The sequence below is a fragment of the Salvia miltiorrhiza genome, chromosome 7, assembly GCF_028751815.1.
Source record: "Salvia miltiorrhiza cultivar Shanhuang (shh) chromosome 7, IMPLAD_Smil_shh, whole genome shotgun sequence".
NCBI lineage: Eukaryota > Viridiplantae > Streptophyta > Magnoliopsida > Lamiales > Lamiaceae > Salvia > Salvia miltiorrhiza.
In genome coordinates this window covers 23,904,926-23,923,886 of record NC_080393.1, presented here as the reverse complement: position 1 = coordinate 23,923,886, position 18,961 = coordinate 23,904,926, and the positions used below count along the sequence as shown (strand labels likewise).

The 18,961-nt window shown below is 32.3% G+C and overlaps 2 protein-coding genes across 3 annotated transcripts; one reads left to right on the top strand and one right to left on the bottom strand.

The window, feature by feature from the left end:
- Positions 1-13: 13 nt before the first annotated feature.
- On the bottom strand, positions 14-2,101 carry LOC130993601 (uncharacterized). The gene is given in 6 exon segments (XM_057918537.1): positions 14-358; positions 705-799; positions 801-837; positions 1,438-1,586; positions 1,781-1,867; positions 1,982-2,101. Coding segments are annotated over 6 exon segments (687 nt in total). The 5' UTR covers positions 2,093-2,101; the 3' UTR covers positions 14-150.
- Positions 2,102-11,001: 8,900 nt separating this feature from the next.
- LOC130993598 (ATP-citrate synthase alpha chain protein 1) lies at positions 11,002-14,885 on the top strand. 2 transcript variants are annotated; one of them, XM_057918532.1, is made up of 13 exons: positions 11,002-11,204; positions 11,361-11,473; positions 12,232-12,408; positions 12,552-12,713; positions 12,856-12,936; positions 13,062-13,113; positions 13,213-13,327; positions 13,487-13,568; positions 13,736-13,831; positions 13,950-14,051; positions 14,129-14,245; positions 14,326-14,442; positions 14,533-14,885. In XM_057918532.1, the coding sequence occupies exons 2-13, from the start codon at positions 11,375-11,377 to the stop codon at positions 14,602-14,604; spliced, it is 1,272 nt and encodes a 423-aa protein (XP_057774515.1). In that variant the 5' UTR covers positions 11,002-11,204; positions 11,361-11,374; the 3' UTR covers positions 14,605-14,885. The 2 variants fall into 2 exon arrangements, with proteins under 2 accessions (XP_057774515.1, XP_057774514.1); XM_057918531.1 differs by having other exon boundaries at positions 11,051-11,204; positions 14,326-14,885.
- The last annotated feature ends 4,076 nt before the right edge of the window (positions 14,886-18,961 follow it).

The following is an 18,961-nucleotide window of genomic DNA, read 5'->3' as shown; positions in this document are numbered from 1 at the left end:
AAAATTTTCAAGCAAGCAGAACCAGGGTTTAAATTGCTAGAAACATTTGCAGTTGGTAATTCTAAACAGTTTTAAAAATACAACAAACATCTGCCTCTTTGAAGTTGTATTCATTGCTCTCGTTCCTATCTATTCACGGTGGATTGGTTGTTAGTTGCAACCATCAATCTGATTGACACAACATATTAAGGCTTTATATATTCTCTGATAAACTGCTCTAACAGCTGATGCTTCTGCAGTTGTAACTTTGTTCAGGCACTGAGAAAATGCAAAAGCTTCTCCGGCTACCCCTAGCGTATATTCTTTACTCATAAAAACTGCTGAAGACAACACTGTCCTCGAAGCACAGAGTTTGTTGCTGAGGTGATTACAAAGTGAGCAGGTCAGATCTAAACCTTTGTAACAAAAACGTATAACTCAAAATTCACTAGTATGTGAGTAATGTGGTTACAGAACCACCAATTGGAACTAACACCTTTAATATCACCATCATCTCAATGATCCTATCTAAAATTCCCATTTTACATTTGACACATCAATAGGTAGTATATTTTCACGAAATTTTGTAGGTTAAATATAATTTTACAGATATCATATTCATATGTCAACTTGGAAAGATAAAATTAATCATTAGGAAAGTGCATCACATACTAAATTAATAATAATGGAAGGCAGATCACAGATGATGGATAAAATTATCTCACATTTCTTTCTCCAGCTGTCTTCGGATTAAATCCTTTGAATGTGCAGTAACTTTGTCCACCTTGTTGCACATGAGTAGTAACGGAATCTTTTTCTTTCACTACGCTTGCCTTGGTCAAAATATCATACATGTACCTTCAGCAGGAAAAAGAAACAATATGAACCACTTTTTAAAGCAATGGCTCTCAAAGTGTGAATGTGCGTCGGGGTGTAATCGAACCGAGCCGAACCGAATAGTGGTGTGCTCAAGTTTGGTTTGTTTAGTATCGAATCGAATCCCGAACTTTACTTACCGAATACTTTGAGGCTCACGAGCGGCTCACGAGCCTAATCGAGCCTATACGAACTTTCTAAATTTATATTTATATTCAAAATGTTGATTATTTTATTTTAAAAATAAATTATTTTATTTAAAATAATGAATATATTAATTATTTTCTTATGACAAATAAAATTAATTAGAGATTTAATACAATTATTATTAATTTTAGTGGATAAATATAAGTTGTATCTACTAATAATTTATATTTTTCAAGCTGAATCACTTGATGAACATGTTCACGAGCTAACGAGCCGAATACTACTAAGCTCAAGCTTGGTTTGTTTATTTATCGACCTTCTCTAATCGAACTTGAACGAGCTTTTTCGAGCCGAGCTCCGAATAGTTCGCGAGCGGCTTGGTTTGTTTACACCTCTAAATGTGCGTGCTACACTTATAAACAAAATGCAACATACTCAGAAGCAGTACGAACATTTGGTAGGAAATCCACAGAATCCACCACAAAAACTATGCCAGCTGCTTGAGACAATAACTCATCCATTTTAGGTCCAAGCCGTGAATGACCAGGAACATCAACTACGTGAACGGGCTTCAATTTTCCCTTCTGCAAATAACAGAACAAGATTAAAAACATAAAACTTCTTTCAATCTCACTACATGAAGAAGAACCAGTAAGAAAGATATCCCATTAGTTTCTCATGATTTTAGGAAGAGAGACGACCTATTGTCAGATTTCAGTGCCACTCATTACCTAGGCATCTTTTGCATGAATATTTGTGTAAAGATACAAGAGAGTACCTTACTAGCCTCAGAGTGTAGTAAAAAATTCCCTTGATTTGGTTCCATTGATGTTACAAAGCCCTGGTGAGAGGAGCCATCTCGAAGCTAGAGGGGAGACAAAATACATGTCAACCAGAGTAGATAAACGACAGAAAGTTCGGTTACTTCATTCATAGAATCCACATAATCTTACTTTAACCCAGTTAGTATGGGGCTTACTTGGTAAAACAGAACAGTTTTCCCACTTTCACTAAGCCCAGTTAGTAAAATGGTGTTGGCTGCAAAGAAAGAGTGTATGATTGTCAAATAAAAACAATGGAATTGAGACATACAACAAGAATATATTTGCTGCTGAATAGTTAAACAACAAGCCTAATGTGGATCGTCACATTAGTAATATCACCATCGTGCAACCCCCCCCCCCCCACACTAATCCACCCCAAATAGTCTGTGTGCAAACTTATATTCACAAGCACACAGACTCACATACATGTACATAACACATATATACGTTATCGCGTAGAAAGATGTATACAGACTCACCAGTCCACAAACACAGTCAGATCAACAATCTATAAACATACAGCACACATAGGAAAGCACTTATGTAACCATAGACTGCCTAGAGAAGATGTTGTAACATTTTGCAGTGAATTTATGTGGGTTTCTTTTCTTATTCCAAATGAAGATCTTGACAAAGCAGACTGCACGGAGAAGAGCTCAAAATAATTTTTCTATTACGTAGCATAGAGAACATTTCAGTCACTTGCATCTAGTAGAGCAATAGCAACACGTAAATGCAAATCATAGTTCATGTAATTCAAGTGCAAGCTAAGCATTTCCAACGCAAAATAATAGCCCACTGAAACTCAGAACGAAACCCAATTTTCACATACCCCCCAAAAAATGTTTCCTACAACATGCAATTGTCCAAAAACACAAAAAAATTAGCCATTAAAAAGTATGTATACATACGCACACATATGTAAAGAGGTTTTAGAAGTTTCAGCTTAATGTTAGCCAATTTTCAAGGCGATCAATGCATCCAGAGCAAACTATCAAGCCAAGGTGCCAAAATCGCAATGTACAAAACCATTACCCTCGCAAATGTAGATGAAACATCGCTGGAACAAAAAAATATTAACTGAACTGAAACAGAGTTAAGAATTTCCTGATATCAAACTTACTGATTGTAAAGAGAAAAACCGTGAATAGAATAACCCCAAGCGCGGTGTATAGTTGCGCTGGTGGGATCTTGTTGGGAACTTAATGAAATATCCTAATCCTAGTTTTGATGATACCAAAATCAATAGGTTTCACTTGTAATAGACTAGAACTGTTCGAACTCAAGTGTTAGAGTTTTTTTTCTAGTTTAGTTGTTGTTCTGAAAACTGAAGAACGAAGGACTGAAGATACCGACTGATGTAACGGAAAATCAAATACTTGACTTATCAGTCGAAGGATCAGTTTCAACTTATTACTTAATGCGCGCCACGTGGATTCAGCGGACTGATACTAAAGTCAAGTATCAGTTAAACATTCTTCCTCGGACTGAACCTCTAAAGTTCAAAGGAAGCCACGCACTCCAGAAGTACAGCCGCATTAAATGCAGAGATCTCAGGATCGTTCTTTCTCTGCAGAGGCCATTCTTTTTGGTGATCACCTTTTCAGAGATGTTCCATCTCCTGTTCTTCAAAGTAGTCGTTCTCACCAAACAAGGAACGTCGAAAATTAAAGCCTCAGCCCAAGTTCAAATTACTTTCTAACGGAAGAAATCTTGAAGACCATCTCCGTCAACGGATCTATTCAAGACGTCTCCTATAAATTACGCTCGAGGATCACTTCAATCTTCACCGATTCAACTACATAAGCTGAAACACTGCCGAATTCGTTACTCAGCAAAACCAAGCCTCCCCAAAGTTTGAATCGAAGAAGAGAATCACAAAGCCAAAAATCAGTCACTGCTGATTACATATATTCTCTTAGAACTTAGGCATATATTGTATATCCCAAGCCTAAGTAAAACTGACTGCAGGGAACTTGTTCTTTGTGGTTTAGTTGGCAAGTTTTCAAACCTCTTTTCAACGGACCGAATTGAGTGTTTGTGTCGAAAAGGAGTTCAAACCAGTGTTCTGTCTCCGTGAGATCTTAGTGCCCAGTGTGCGCTAGGAGTGAAAAATCCAACCCAGTGTGTTGGTACTAAAGATAGGCTCTTCAGTTGTTTCGGTTTGTTGTGCACCCGTATGCACACGTTCAGGTTTGTTGTGCACCCGTAAGCACATGCCCAGTGAAGTTGTTGGTCTGATCAACCGACCGTAGATGTAGGAACTATTTTTCGAACCACGTAAAAATCTATGTGTTATTTACAGCTTTCAGTATTTACCTTCTTACTTATGCTCTTACTTTTGCTAAACTAAAAACTGATTAATTGCAAAGAGAAACTTAACTGCTGACAACGTGATTAATATCACAAGCTATTTTGAAACAAAAGTTTTTCGCTGCGTGTGTTATCAGTCTAACTGATCTATCTTCAGATAGTCAGTAAGATTCATAACATCTCTCTGTTTAACAAACTCGACTGAAGTCTTACGTGTATCTGTTAAAGTCATTTACTTAACTGATAACTATTTACTGAAGAGTATTCAGTATCAGTCGTCAATCTTGTTTTGATAAAACTCTTTTTAGTAAAAATGTTGAGTCAGTTTGTATTTAAAATTTCATTTTCGAAAAATATCCTATAGGTGTATTCCCCCTCCCCCCATACACATATTAGAGACCCTCCGAACCTAACAGATCTCTTGAACATATTGTTGCGCTTCATTCAATAATTGCTACAATTGAATCTTTTATTCATCTAATTTCTCTTTATCCGTCGTTTCTATTCACAAAATGGACAACGGTTAGAAACGAGCTGTTGATTGGAAAATTGAGATGAGTTTAGCAGAAGGGAAGTTGAAGGTTGACGGAAATCAAAACGGCATCGAAGCGATTGCTGACCTGTTATGGCCACCGCAGCTAATGAATGGAAAGATGTTGCTGGATTTTCTCGACTTGGGCTGGGAGTGCCATGCCTAGGCCCTAGGGGCTTCACGGGGGTTTTCCTACTTTTAATTTTACCTTTCTCGTCCATCAATTTCGTCCGAAAAAATAACACGAGTTTTAATAAAATAATTAAATATATTTTGATTAGAATAAAAAGATGTACATCAATAAGTCACTTAAGGAGTTCTTAAACGGGGATGTCAATTGGATCAATTCATCAAATTTTAGACTAGCTCTACTGAGTTACCGAGTTATCGGATTATTCAAATGCAGACTAATTGAGCCTACCCTAAACGTTCGAGTTTCAGACTAAATCACCGGGCTAATCGAGCTCGAAAATTTATTTAAAACAAAATTAACTAATACTCCCTCCGTACATGAAAGAACTTCCTATCTTTCATTGTTGGGACGTCCACAAAAAAACTTCCTACCTATTTTTGAACTATACCCCACCACTTATAATTACTATTACTTTCACTTTTTCACAACTCTCAATATTAATTATAACATTTTTTCACCACTCTCAATACACTCAACAATTTTTTCTCCACTCTCAATACAACTAACTATCTTTTTCTTAAAACGCGTGTCACTCCCTCATAGGAAGTTTTTTCATGGACGAAAGGAGTATATCTTTCTTGACAATATTATATTTGTAATAAATAAAAATACACGTATAAATAAGTAACATTTTAACATCGACTTACATAATAATTAATATGCAATTCTTAGAGACATAAAGATGCAATATTTTTGTTAAATAATTATCATTTTTAATTTTTATATCTAAATATTTTATGTTAAGCACTGAATTAAAAATACAGATATATGAAATGATGAGTATAACTGTATAAGTGTATAATTTTCTAATATTGAATTAAAATACATTCCACAAACTTTTTTAAAAAAATATCTTATTATACTCCCTCCGTCCCAACGAAAGCGGTGTGTATTCCTTTTTGAGTTGTCCCAACGAAAGTGATGCATTTCATTTTTTGGTAATCATTACATTACAAATAATGTGGTCTCACACACCTTTACACACTTTTACACTACAATCGTATTCTCCTTAAATCACGTGCCGAAAAGAAGCGCACCCCTTTCATTGGGACGGAGGGAGTATTAATTTTGATAAGTAAAGTAATGAAGTTGAAAATTTATTAATTTTGATAAGTAAAGTAATGAAGTTGAAAATTAAAATAACAAGAAAATTTTCATATTATCAAATGAATACATTATTTTTGGGTCAACTTTATAGGATTTGGGTTTTCGACCAATTCTATTGAATGTTGGACTATTCTAACTATAATTTTATTGGCCTAAAAAATTTTAATTCTATTTTTTTTTTTAATTGACGGGCTAATCAAATTAATCCATAAATTTTAAATTAAATTGGCATCCCTAACCAAACGCTCAAATAAGCTTTGATTATTTTGTTCTGTAAACTAATTAATTTGGCCTATCAAACACTACTTAATTGAAATAAATGTAGCCTCTTTAGTTGCTTTAGTTGGATTGTACCATAAACTGATATATCCCTCGAGTGCAACGATTTGTTTGTGGACTTTGACAGGTCAAATTAGGGAAGCTGAAATTATTGACTTTTTGCGTTTTAATTTAAGTGCCACTTTAACAACTAGTGGACACATTTAATAAATGCTTATTAATCCCAAATGAATAAATAACTAGTGGAGTACGTCCAAAGGTTTCTGTGCTGTATGTATTTATTTTAGGACACACGACGTTTGAGTTTATTTTGATTTTTTTCCTAAATTTTAAAAGTTGTTAAAAAAAAATACACAAATTTTAATTTATTTTATTTTTTCCACGAATTTTAAAAATTATAAAAAAAAATATACATAAATTTTTACTCATTTTATTTTTTTCATTTTAAAAATTATTCAAATAATTCTTTTGTAATTAACAATAAATACCGTTTCACTTGAAATTGGGCATTGAAAGTTTTCCAATCACATAATCATGAATAATTGTCATCTATCATTAATTAAATTAATTAATTACCTTTATTTTACTTTTACTATTTTTTAAATTTTTTCGTGAATTTACCTTTGAATTCTAATTCATAATTTTTTTTTATTTTTTCAACCTTATATATATATATATATACATACCAAAGACCTATATATTATGACACGATGAATCCATATAATAATTGATTATTTTAAAAAGAGAAATATAATGGAAAATTATCATTCAAAAAGTAAGATTGTATAATTTGTAAATCAAAATTTTAAATTGAGGTTATTCTTCTACCACAAGGTGTACATCATCACTAAAGTTGTAAGTTAATTAAATAATTTGTATTCAATTTGATATTTGAATTTGGAAATTTATATTCGATAAATATTTGATTTGAACTTAATTACGAATATACGATTCGATTAACATTCAAATAAAAATACAAAATCACGATATTGATTCAATTCGTTTAGGGGCATTTACTTTACATGATTGATAAAATAGAGGATTGAGTATTTTTATCCTTAAGAGTAGGATTATTCCAATCACACCATTTTGATGAGATAAGAATCAAGCAAAACTAGCTTAAATGATAAAAATAATCAAGGGCCTTGAGATATCTCAAAGTTTCAATCCAACAAAGTAAATAAGGGATTAGTCTTACTATTTTTATCTATCAATGTTAATCCTTCAAAGTAAACGCCCCCTTACAGCCATGCTTGCCACGACGTCCAAGTATCGGCGATGTCATGCATCTATGGTCAGGTCCTGTAAACAACACCCCTTTTTTTACAACGATTAACTCGACCACTACTAGGAGGCGGCAGAGCGTCTACAAATTCTAGGGCTTCCACACTCTCGAACGAATTCAAGGTGATGAAGGTGATGATTCCTTTGAGAGAGAAAGATAGAGATAGAGAGAGAGGTGAGGTGGAAGAGAGAATGTGATATGGATTTTTTTTATTTTAATTTTAATTTTTTTTAAATGTAATAAAATCAAAACAAAGTTGATTCTTATACCAATTTCAATTTGCCATGTCAATTTTAAATTCTCCTTTAAAAAATTATGGTAAAAAATAAACAAATCAAAAGTTAGTATATTAGAATCTGAAAAAGAATTTACCAAAGAATTAGAAAGAGCTTAAAATTTATGCATTTAAACGCAAACAACTCTTACTTTTTATACACTGATGTGTATATTATATCAAAAAACATCACCGAATCAAGTTTAGACTTGCCAAAAACAAAAACATTGACTTATCATTTGTTCCAAAAAAAGAAAAAAATTATCATTTGTTTCAAAATGATGTTTCATCTTATATTTCATATTAGTAAATTTCCATCACATATATTCATTGAAAATACACATGACAACATTTTACTAGTTATAATACGAAACAATCATTTTAGAGCAAAACCCCCCAACTACTTCATATTTGAATCCTTTTGTCGAAATAATTTCCATATGACACTCGTGTACTATTATTAAATTCATTATGTTTAACAATAATGGTGTGATAAATTTATCACACCATTTTCACACCATTTTCTATTTGACTCTTACTCATTTCTCCTTTACACTACAAAGGATATTCCTCTAAAAATGGTGTGATAAATTTACTCAATTTTTTGTGTGCTAATAATATATATATATATTATTAGCACAAAAAAATGGAGAAGCTTATTTTCTCTCATTTCACGCTAGAATATAGTATATTTTTTTATTAGCACAAAAAAATTGAATAGCTTATTTTCTCTCATTTCACGCCAATTTACTCACGTTTTTCTTAGTAAAGAACATGGGGTAAAAGAAAAAAGTAATGTGATAAAATTTTAAATCTTTTTTATCTCTCATTCTTTCATAATAAATTTACAATAAAAACACGCGCACCCTAAATTAAGAATGCATTCTCTTTGATGAAAAATGGTGGAAAACATGATTTTTTTTTACATTTTCCCACTATTTTCAAATATTCTCTCTATGTGTATAACTTTTCTTATACAACATGAATTTTTTCTGTGCAGCCCATTGTCCATCATTTTTTCACTCAAATTTATTATGGGAATTGATATAAGAATATTTTTCCATGTTTTCTATTTTAGTGAACATGTGATAAAAAAATTATGGATGTGATAAATAAAATTTCTTTTTTCTTATTCTTTTATTTTTATTGAAAGTTACGGTCCTATTTTAACAATTAGTTCATGGGCATTTACTTTGCAGAATGAGTATTTTTATCTCAAAGAGTAGAATTTCTCGAATCTCATGCTTTCAATAGAATATGAATCAAACAAAACTAGTTAAATGATATTCATTAAAAAAATAGCTTAAATAAATGAAATAATCAAAAAATTTAGGATATATATCCCAAAGTTTCAATCCATATAAATAAATAAGCGATTAACCTTATTATTTTATCTACCAAATAGTATATCTACTTTAGTGTAATAAATAAAAGGGTTCATAGCAAAAAAATACACGAACTTTCACCAAATTTGTAAATTGCACATGACCTTCAAAATTGGCCTCAGAATACATGACCTTTTAATTTAATCGCGATTTTCCCCCACGTTGACCAACACATGCTCCACTGTTGACGTGGCTCCCGGAATTTGCCTACGTGGTCGACCGGCGATGGTAAGAAAGTTCGTGTATTTTTTTGCTATTAACCCTAAATAAAAATGAGAGCTATGTTAGATAATTTTTATTTTCTTATAAGATAGTGTAATATAGTACCTATATTTTTTTATTACAATAATTTTAAATTATAAATTCGTATGTGAATGTGTGCGTCTTCAATATTAAAAGTTTTGAAGTGGAAAATCATGAAGTATTAAAACAAAGCCAGCAGCACAGTATTGACTACGAATTCTTTTTTTCCAACATACTACACTCCATTTCCAATATTCCACTATCACAGCAGACTTGGACTTCTTGCATCACAACCTCAAAATTGATCATCTTAAACGTATTGATGTTCAAACTCGATAACTAATTAAGTAAAAAAATTCAATAGCAAATCACACACTCACCTACTCTTAATGCACACTCATGGCACACATTATGCATATTTAAAAAAATGTGTAACAAAATCATACCTATAGAAATATTGATGGAATTCGAATTTGATGCTTTTGGCCATTACATTGGCTTACTACATGTACATCACTAAAAATATAAATATCAATCACATTTGTAGGATACTATTTCGTAGTATCATAGAAAATGGGTAATGTCGACATATAAGTAAAATAAAGAAATTAAGAGTCAAAGGGAAATACATAGCATTTCCATTTTTATTTTTATTTTTATTTTGCACTAATTTATCTTATTAATCTATATTAATCTATATACATATAAAAGCTCAATCACTTACATAAATAGTAAGTTATGTTTTCCCGCTCAAATATATCACTTTACTATTTTTAAAAATAATTTTTTTTATTCTTAATTTCGTCTACTTCAAATTATATGAATATTTTTCTGTTGTAATTTTGCATATTACCCCAATTAAAGTATTAGTTAATTTTTTTCTTTTAAATATTTTATATATTTGTTAGTCATACGGATAAAATGTAAATAAACTGTTCAATAAATATTTATAATATTATTTAAAATATTTATTTTGATAAGATTGATGATTAAAAATATACTCTAAGACATTTTTTTTGAATGAAATATATAATACACATTTTTGTATAAAGTGATAACACATGTTCTGTAAATATAAATAATATTTTTAGTAAATGTTGGTATTAGAGATACAACAAATAGTGGTGATAATGATGATTATCCATCTATCGATCTTTTTGGTGATGTATTACTATCATCTGTTGTTCCAATAAAAAACATCATTTCAAACACTTACCCATCCTACTCTAATAACATCAACGATAATTTTTATTTAAAAGAACGAGTAATAATTGTTCATACTTATATATTGTACAACACAAATTTTTTAACGTTCATAATTGAATTTTAAATATAAAAATATTTTAAAATAATATTTCGCAAAACTAATTTTTATTAAGAGCAAAAACATACCAAACAAAGTGTGCAACTTAAAGTTCCATTTTTTGGACTATTAATTAGCATTACAACTTTTACCGTTGGTTGTGTACCCTTTTGGCCCGCCTTGGGTAGGTGGGTATATGTCAATTTCGGCGGTCCATTTCCCGCTAATATATAAATATATAACCAACTAAAAATAAGGTTTTTTTCTTTTTTGGAAGGAAACTAAAAATAAGTTAAAATAAATAAGTAATTTAGTATTGCATTTCATGGAATCATGTTTGTCTAACTATAAATATTGGTAGGTGGATTACAAGATTACAAGCTTTGAGTGTTGAGTCATACTAGTCTGCCAGTGTGTGCGCACCAGAAAATTCTTGCAACCTCCTCTGCGCATTCCTTCAATCAGTAAATATCTCTATCTTCTACTGGCAGTTATATGATATATACATAATGTTGAGTTTTGATTTGTTGATTGCGAGTATGAGTCTTGGATTTATTATTGACTGATCTGGGAATTGGGATCTCGGCTTATTGTTTTTAGTTTTTTTGTTTGGAAATCAGGTTAAAAAGGAAAAATGGCGAGGAAGAAGATCAGAGAGTATGACTCCAAGAGACTGTTGAAGGAGCATTTCAAGAGGATTTCTGGATCCGATTTGGAAATCAAATCTGCCCAGGTGAGTTCGGTTTTTGTTCTAGTTGGTTAGACTGCTTGGTTCTATTGAGTTTCTTGAGATCTGATTTTTTTTATATTGTTTTTTGCATTATTTGGTTATAAATTTACATCCTGCATGTTGTTCAATAATCTGATGGGGAAGAATCTGAGTGGTGAAAGAAGAAACTAGCAGATAGAAGATAGGTGGATTTAATGCCTTATACTAAGAAACATAATAGCAATATTTATGTTATGATTGGCGGTGCAGTTCACTTGATTCTCTTTTGCCTTGTTACAACTCGAAATAGATGTATTTAGATATGTATCTCATCTGAGCTAATCTTATACAATTGTACCGAATTACTCTTGCGCCGTCTTGATTGGAAATTCGTTTGGCATTTTCAGCGACAATAACGATTAATTACTCAGAGTTAGGTGAAGAATTAAGCCAGCTTTATTTTCTTTCTGAGAAGATTTGTCGTGCAGTTTCTTGAAATTTTCCAGGGAGAATAGACTCATTCTCAGAAGATAATATGAATTATTGGAAAATCTGCATCAAACCATTTTGCGTTTATTTCAAAGATTTTACTTTTTATTACTATTATTAACAGTTGAAAAAAAAAAAAAAAAGATGCGACAGTCATGCAATGCTACTTGGCTTGTATGTGGCAGATATTACAATTTTAATTCAATCTGTTAGCTTGCATCATCTTGATTAAGAAACAAGTTTCCAGCCCCTCCAGGCTTCAATAAACCGAATACTTGCTTGTGATCTTTTAGGTGACCGAGTCTACTGACTTTAATCAACTAGTGGACAAGGAGCCCTGGCTTTCATCTACAAGATTGGTTGTTAAACCAGATATGCTGTTTGGGAAACGTGGTAAAAGTGGTCTTGTTGCTTTGAACCTGGATTTGGCTGGAGTTGCTGCTTTTGTGAAAGAGCGACTTGGCAAAGAGGTACATGTTGGTTTAATTTTTTAGTATTTCTTCGGCTAATTCAATCATTATACTGGCTCAGTAATACATATCCTAGAACCTACGAGTAAGAAGTGATTTTAGCTGAATTAGTATTCTGCCTTACACATATCTTGTGTTAACAGGTAGAGATGGGGGGCTGCAAAGGACCCATTACTACATTCATTGTCGAACCATTTATTCCCCACAATGAGGAATTCTACCTAAACATTGTCTCTGATAGGCTTGGTTGTAGCATTAGCTTTTCGGAATGTGGAGGAATTGATATTGAAGAGAACTGGGACAAGGTGCTCTTAAGATTTTAATTTCTTATTTCTTTCTTATCTTTTTTTCTGATGATGCATGTGTCATGAGAAGCATCTGACTTTTCAATTTTGTATCTATTTAATACCTCAATCTTTACTGAAGTTCTCTTATCTTCATATCCAGGTCAAAACTATATTCGTTCCAACAGGTGTATCCTTTACATCAGAGCTCTGTGCTCCACTTGTGGCAACTCTTCCCTTAGAGGTAAATTTGTCAATAATCAATCTTTACTCTTAACATTGTTGTTTCTGTTTCACTTAATTACTGCATGCATTGAATTTATACTTCCATGTATTGCCATTGCTTATGCATAATTTTATGTGATGCAGGTCAAACCTGTAATTGAGGAGTTCATCACATTCATCTATGCTCTGTTTTTAGGTAGGTGTAAGATTGCGAAAAGAATGTCTACCTTCTTAAGGTTAATGTTGTCAATCTTCTCTAGAGTTTTGGAAGTAATGAATGTTTCTCTTGAATTAGATTTGGACTTCACTTTCCTTGAGATGAATCCTTTCACCTTGGTTAACGGGAAGCCTTATCCTTTGGATATGAGAGGCGAGCTTGACGATACCGCTGCTTTCAAGAACTTCAAAAAGTAATAGTATATGATTTATTTTTCTGTTCTCTTTTTAAGATTAACTTTCAGGCAGTTCAAGAACATATTAACTACTTTGTATACGTGGTGTTGCTATAATATGTATACAAAGATTATGGATTTGTATATATTATCGCTTATATAACCTTGATCTTGCAGATGGGGAAATATAGAATTCCCAATGCCATTTGGAAGAGTTATGAGTCCAACAGAGAGCTTTATTCACGGACTTGATGAGAAGGTACTCATTGATACGTAGAATCTCTTATAAAGCTATTTGACACCCAATTAGTATTCAGACCATTTTAATCTCAAATCTGGAAGCATATTGCCCCATTGGATAATTACTCACACAACCTGCTCCCCCTGTTTGAATGCTATGTAAAGTTTATATGTCATTATTTGCAGACAAGTGCATCTTTGAAGTTCACCGTCTTGAACCCCAAAGGGCGAATCTGGACTATGGTTGCCGGAGGAGGTGCAAGTGTCATCTATGCTGATACAGTATGTTCCTCATCTTGATGTTATACTTCACTCTACATGCATACCATAAATTGTTCACCATTTTCTTGCGAATTGGTTAATATATAAGTCTCACATGGTCTTTCAAACCCGGTAATAGGTTGGAGATCTTGGTTTTGCTTCTGAGCTTGGGAACTATGCGGAATACAGCGGCGCTCCCAACGAGGAGGAAGTCTTGCAGTATGCCAGAGTTGTGATTGATGTAAGAATCAAACTTCTTGCATTGAGTAGAAATTCAAAATCACTTCTCTTGTGAACATAGTAATGAGTTTATTACAGTGTGCAACTGCAGAGCCTGATGGCAGAAAGAGAGCCCTTGTGATAGGTGGTGGAATAGCCAACTTCACTGACGTTGCTGCTACATTCAGTGGTATCATCCGAGCTCTAAGAGAAAAGGTACCTAGCAAAACCTCACACAGACTAACCTAAGTAACTCATCAAAAGCTCGACTCCTAACATGGTTGATGTCGTACCAGGAAGCAAAACTCAAGGCTTCTAGAATGAGCTTGTACGTCCGAAGAGGAGGGCCTAATTACCAGAAGGGACTCGAGAAAATGAGAATTCTTGCTGAAGAAATAGGCATTCCTATCGAGGTATATATATATCCATTGTCGTGGTTGAAACCTGCAAGCAAATTGTTCCAAGGCAAAAAAAGCTTACTGTTTGATTTGTTTGGGATGTAGGTTTATGGACCTGAGGCAACCATGACTGGAATCTGCAAACAGGCTATTGAATGCATCAGTGCAGCTGCTTGAAGTTGCTGAATCTGATTACCGACTATTTTATCTGCTTTTTATTGTTAATTTACCCAAAGTTTCCAACCATTTTCGATTGTATTTCTTCACTGTTTTCATAAATGGGCCTCAAGAAATTGGTCTGTATCCCCTTTTTTCACTTATCTCGCGAGTCAGAAGGTCAAGGATTTGTTATGAATGCTGTAGTCGAAATTGCATGAGATTCTGTTTTTTACTTTCTTTGTATATGCATAATATTGTACTGATAAGATTAATACAACGAATCAACGATTTAAAATAAATCTGTGGTCGTACTGAAATCTAATATGATCATATTTAATACTATATATAATGTATATACTTCAATGGTATATTCGATGAGATTTAGCAACTAACAGAGAAAATATGAAATGAACGTCTGAAGAAAAAAAAAATCGATCTATGCAGGCAAAATGCCAACTTTTTGTAATTTGTAAACAATATTAAAACATGAATTCTAATGTACAAATCCTTTCCTACGAAATAGCAGTAAACAAAATTTAATCAGGTAATCATTCTGTTTTAGGAGAGTCTATCAACAACATTTCTTGTATATAGAGTTGTGGCTTGTGCTTGAACTGAACATATGTTGTTTCTCTGACCAATTTTCGAAACAGCTAATGTCAGGAGTCTTGAATTCCATTATTCAATATTCATTCTAGTCATTATGCGGACGAGATCAAATTCTCAAACTTCAAGTCGACGGTTTTTGACTAAAGTTGGAAAATGTTGTGGAATGAAATTTTATAATACTAGCAAGAAGTCTATCCAGGGCACGGCAATCCATGAACTTCACATTAATAAATTGGTAAAGTTGAATAATTGTAATAAATTATACAATATATATTTAATATAAAAAAATCTAAAAAATTATTTGATGAAGACAAAAATATGGCTCCTTTAAAGACCAGAAGATCAAAGCGAATTTAACCTAATTCCACCGATAACAGCGCTGTTACCAACCCTGCAGCCCTGATTGTTCATCTCCAACCAGTGCGTGGATACGATACTCTACTTGTATTGATTGTGTAGTGTGAGGTTAATTTGTAAATCATTCAGCAAGACATAATCAAACTGAAATGTAAGTGCACAAAGTAAATAACGCAATCAGTTTTACGTGGTTTGGAGAATACCTCTACGTCCACGGTCCAGTTCACAGGGGATCCCTTAACTTTGGATTCCTTGCTTTTAGAGCTGCAAGTTCAACTTGGTTAGTTACTTGCGTTAAGTTGATCACACGAGTGATGCGGTTGTGACTGTTAATGGCAATTTATTCGGTTGCGATTTCGATTTCAATCCTTCAGTTTGTAGATTTCGAACTTGATGCTTACTTGTTAATTTTCTTCTAACTCTAACACCTAACTTTTACACAAGGTGAAGGGTTTACAAAGAGTTTTCCAATTGAGAGCACATTGTAAAGGTTAGAACAATGGGTATAGTGATGCGCTTAAATCTAGGCTTAAGATACATAGGATATGTGCCTAGAACTAAGGGTTGTATATACTAATATTGGAAGAACAGATCGTGTAATTCCAAGAGAAGTTTGTAAACACTTACGAACTCCTTTCTTCGAAATACAATGAGTGCTTGAGAATAAGGTTGAAAGCTTGATTGCTTGAGGGATTTCAAATTCATAACGCTTCGGTAATTTTCTCGCTAAATACCTCGTGGTATTTATAGATCAATCTTTGAATAGTTCCGTTTGCTTCAAAATAATCTCGCTGAATTACAAAGAGATGCGTTTTCAAGCTTCTGCAATATTTATGTGCCTCTTGATGTTAATGTTTTCCAGAAATCCTTGTACATATTGTCATTTTTCTGAAAATGCGGGATTTTCATTAAATAAAAAATCTTCCGCATTAAGTACCATATGTCCTTTGATACACTATAGTGTTGACTCCACATTTACTTTTGAATTTTTGAGATGACGTGGCAAGAGTGAAACTAAGTTAGCGTCAGCTAACTTAAGTTGATATGACATTAGCTTTTCCTTTTGTACTTAGCGAAATCTTTATCGTTTCTAAATGCTAGCTTCAGTGTGTTGATCAGCTGAACTCTATGTTGATCTAATGATCTTTAAGTCTGGGTTTATCAATCAGCAAACTGTAAACATAAGAGTCATACCGTCAAATGTGTGAGTAGCAGTTTACAAGATATAACTTATGGCATATACATGCATGGGTTTAGAGATTTTGGTATAAATTCCAAATAAAAAATTTATCTACATACAATTACAAACTTCAATTTACTGTATAAATATACACTAACACACCGTACTTTATGGAATTGCTGATTATTTGATATTTTAGCTAAAATTATATACACCAAAGCTGTATTGTGTCAACACTATCTTGTATATAAAATGTGATGATTGGTTCTTGTATTTTTTTCATTTGTTTTTTTCTTTCTATAAATTCAAATAGTAAAGCAATTTACTTTGAAACATCAAATGATGGGGATGAAGGCATAGTTGAAGGCTTTGTTGAGCTTCAACAGGAATTGATTATTTCAATATTTTGTTGAAATAGTTCAGTCTACTACAATTACGTTATTTGTTATTAAAATTATTGCGTCTATCTTATTTTGGATTCTTTCAATGTTTCTTTTGTGGATTATAGTACAATTATTTGTTTTTGAATAATTTTGAAACTCTAGACAATTATTATGATTTTATTTTAATTTTAGTTAATATACAATTTATTTTAAAAAAATAAAAAATATGAATTCGGGTCTAAACCCGAAACCCTGCAGATCTCATGGATATGGAGTTGAATCTCACATTTTTGGATCCATGGATCTCGGTCTAAATAAGAAAATTTGGATTTGGATTATAACTGCTGAGATTTTAACTCTAAAGTGACATAACAAATATTTTGATAATTTATCTTAAATAGATAAATTATGTAGTATTTTAATTGTCATGTAAATGAAATTATTAAGAAAGTCAAATTCAAATTTTGAATGTTACGAAAATATAATTTAGTATTCTTTTAAAAACAAATTAAAGTTTAATAACTGATGTAATACAAGTACCATAGTTTAGAAACATTTCATGAAATTAATCCTCAATTTCATATACTATATAGAATTATAGATTAGAGCTCGCAAAAAAGCTTCATATTACAAGCCAACTCTAGTATAATAGTATTTTTTTTTTTTCGAAGAGTATGATATGACATTCATTTTTCCCACCAATTAGCATAGCCCCCGCACGAAATACAACATCGTTTAGTAATTTTAGGACTGAATACACTATATTGATTAAGCAAATATTTCAACCAAACAGTAAATGTTTATACTCAACAGGTTTCTGACATTGATCAATATCGAAGCTTTCCTTGGGTTGGCCAGATTTCTCTTTTTTCTTTTTTGACGTTCTCTCCTAATTAAACTACTCAAGTTGTTGAATTAGCACCAAAGGCGTCAAATTTGACCCTAATAATTTAGGCAGAAATAATTTGATCCTAACTATATCTTGAGTAGACGTACATGTAGGAAAGTCGAGTCAACAATTACAATTATTCTACTATATTAGGAAGTCGAAAATTCAGAATTTTTTTACGGTGGTTGAATGACTCACGAAATAGTAAGATTGGTGGAATAAGGAATATTGATTTGGGGTGCGATGCGGATCAAAAATTTCAAGTGAAGATTGAAATATGAAGAGTATAATAGGACGTGTGCTTAATGAAGAAAAATGCGAAATGAGGTATAATAAATAATTAAAAAACTATAATACTAAATAAAATATTGGGGGTATAGATTGGCTCTGCCAGTGTTGGGTGCACGACTCACCAAAATGTTGAAGTGGTGTTGGACTAAGCTTATTTTTTAGAATTTATAAGATGTATTTAAAGTGGTTATAAGTTTCAAAATATTTGACTAATTGAGTTTATAAATTCAAGAGAAATTTATGAATTAGAGAAAGAAAATTCTAATTAGAGAAATAAAATTAAAAGAATATGAAATTTGAAGGGTACATATCTATTATTTCAGATCCGTCGTAGAACGTGTTTTCGACGAGCTTGGCGAAGAAGAAAGGTGTGGATTCCACCACCAATGAAAAAAAATAAAATTAAAATACTTAATAGAGTTAAACAATCGTTAAGACAGGTAGGTTAATTGAACTCAATTTAAGACTTCAGGGGGCAATTGAATCCAAGTTTGGTAGGAGGTTGTCAGACGTGAAAATGGTGTCAATGTTAGGGGTGTATTTGATACTTAACTCTAATATTTATTATATCGATTGGTTAAACAATCTGTTTTACTATATTCCTTTGTTCTTCAGATAACTTTCTAAAAATGAGGAGCACGAGTTTTAAAATAAAAAGATAAAAAT

What these genes read in the sequence shown, in the direction of transcription:
- LOC130993598 (XM_057918531.1), top strand. Translation starts at nt 11,375, where the DNA reads ATGGCGAGGAAGAAGATCAGAGAGTATGACTCCAAGAGACTGTTGAAG. An exon ending in TGGAAATCAAATCTGCCCAG is followed by an intron (nt 11,474 to 12,231) that starts GTGAGTTCGGTT and finishes GTGATCTTTTAG; the next exon opens with GTGACCGAGTCTACTGACTT. An exon ending in TTGAAGAGAACTGGGACAAG is followed by an intron (nt 12,714 to 12,855) that starts GTGCTCTTAAGA and finishes CTTCATATCCAG; the next exon opens with GTCAAAACTATATTCGTTCC.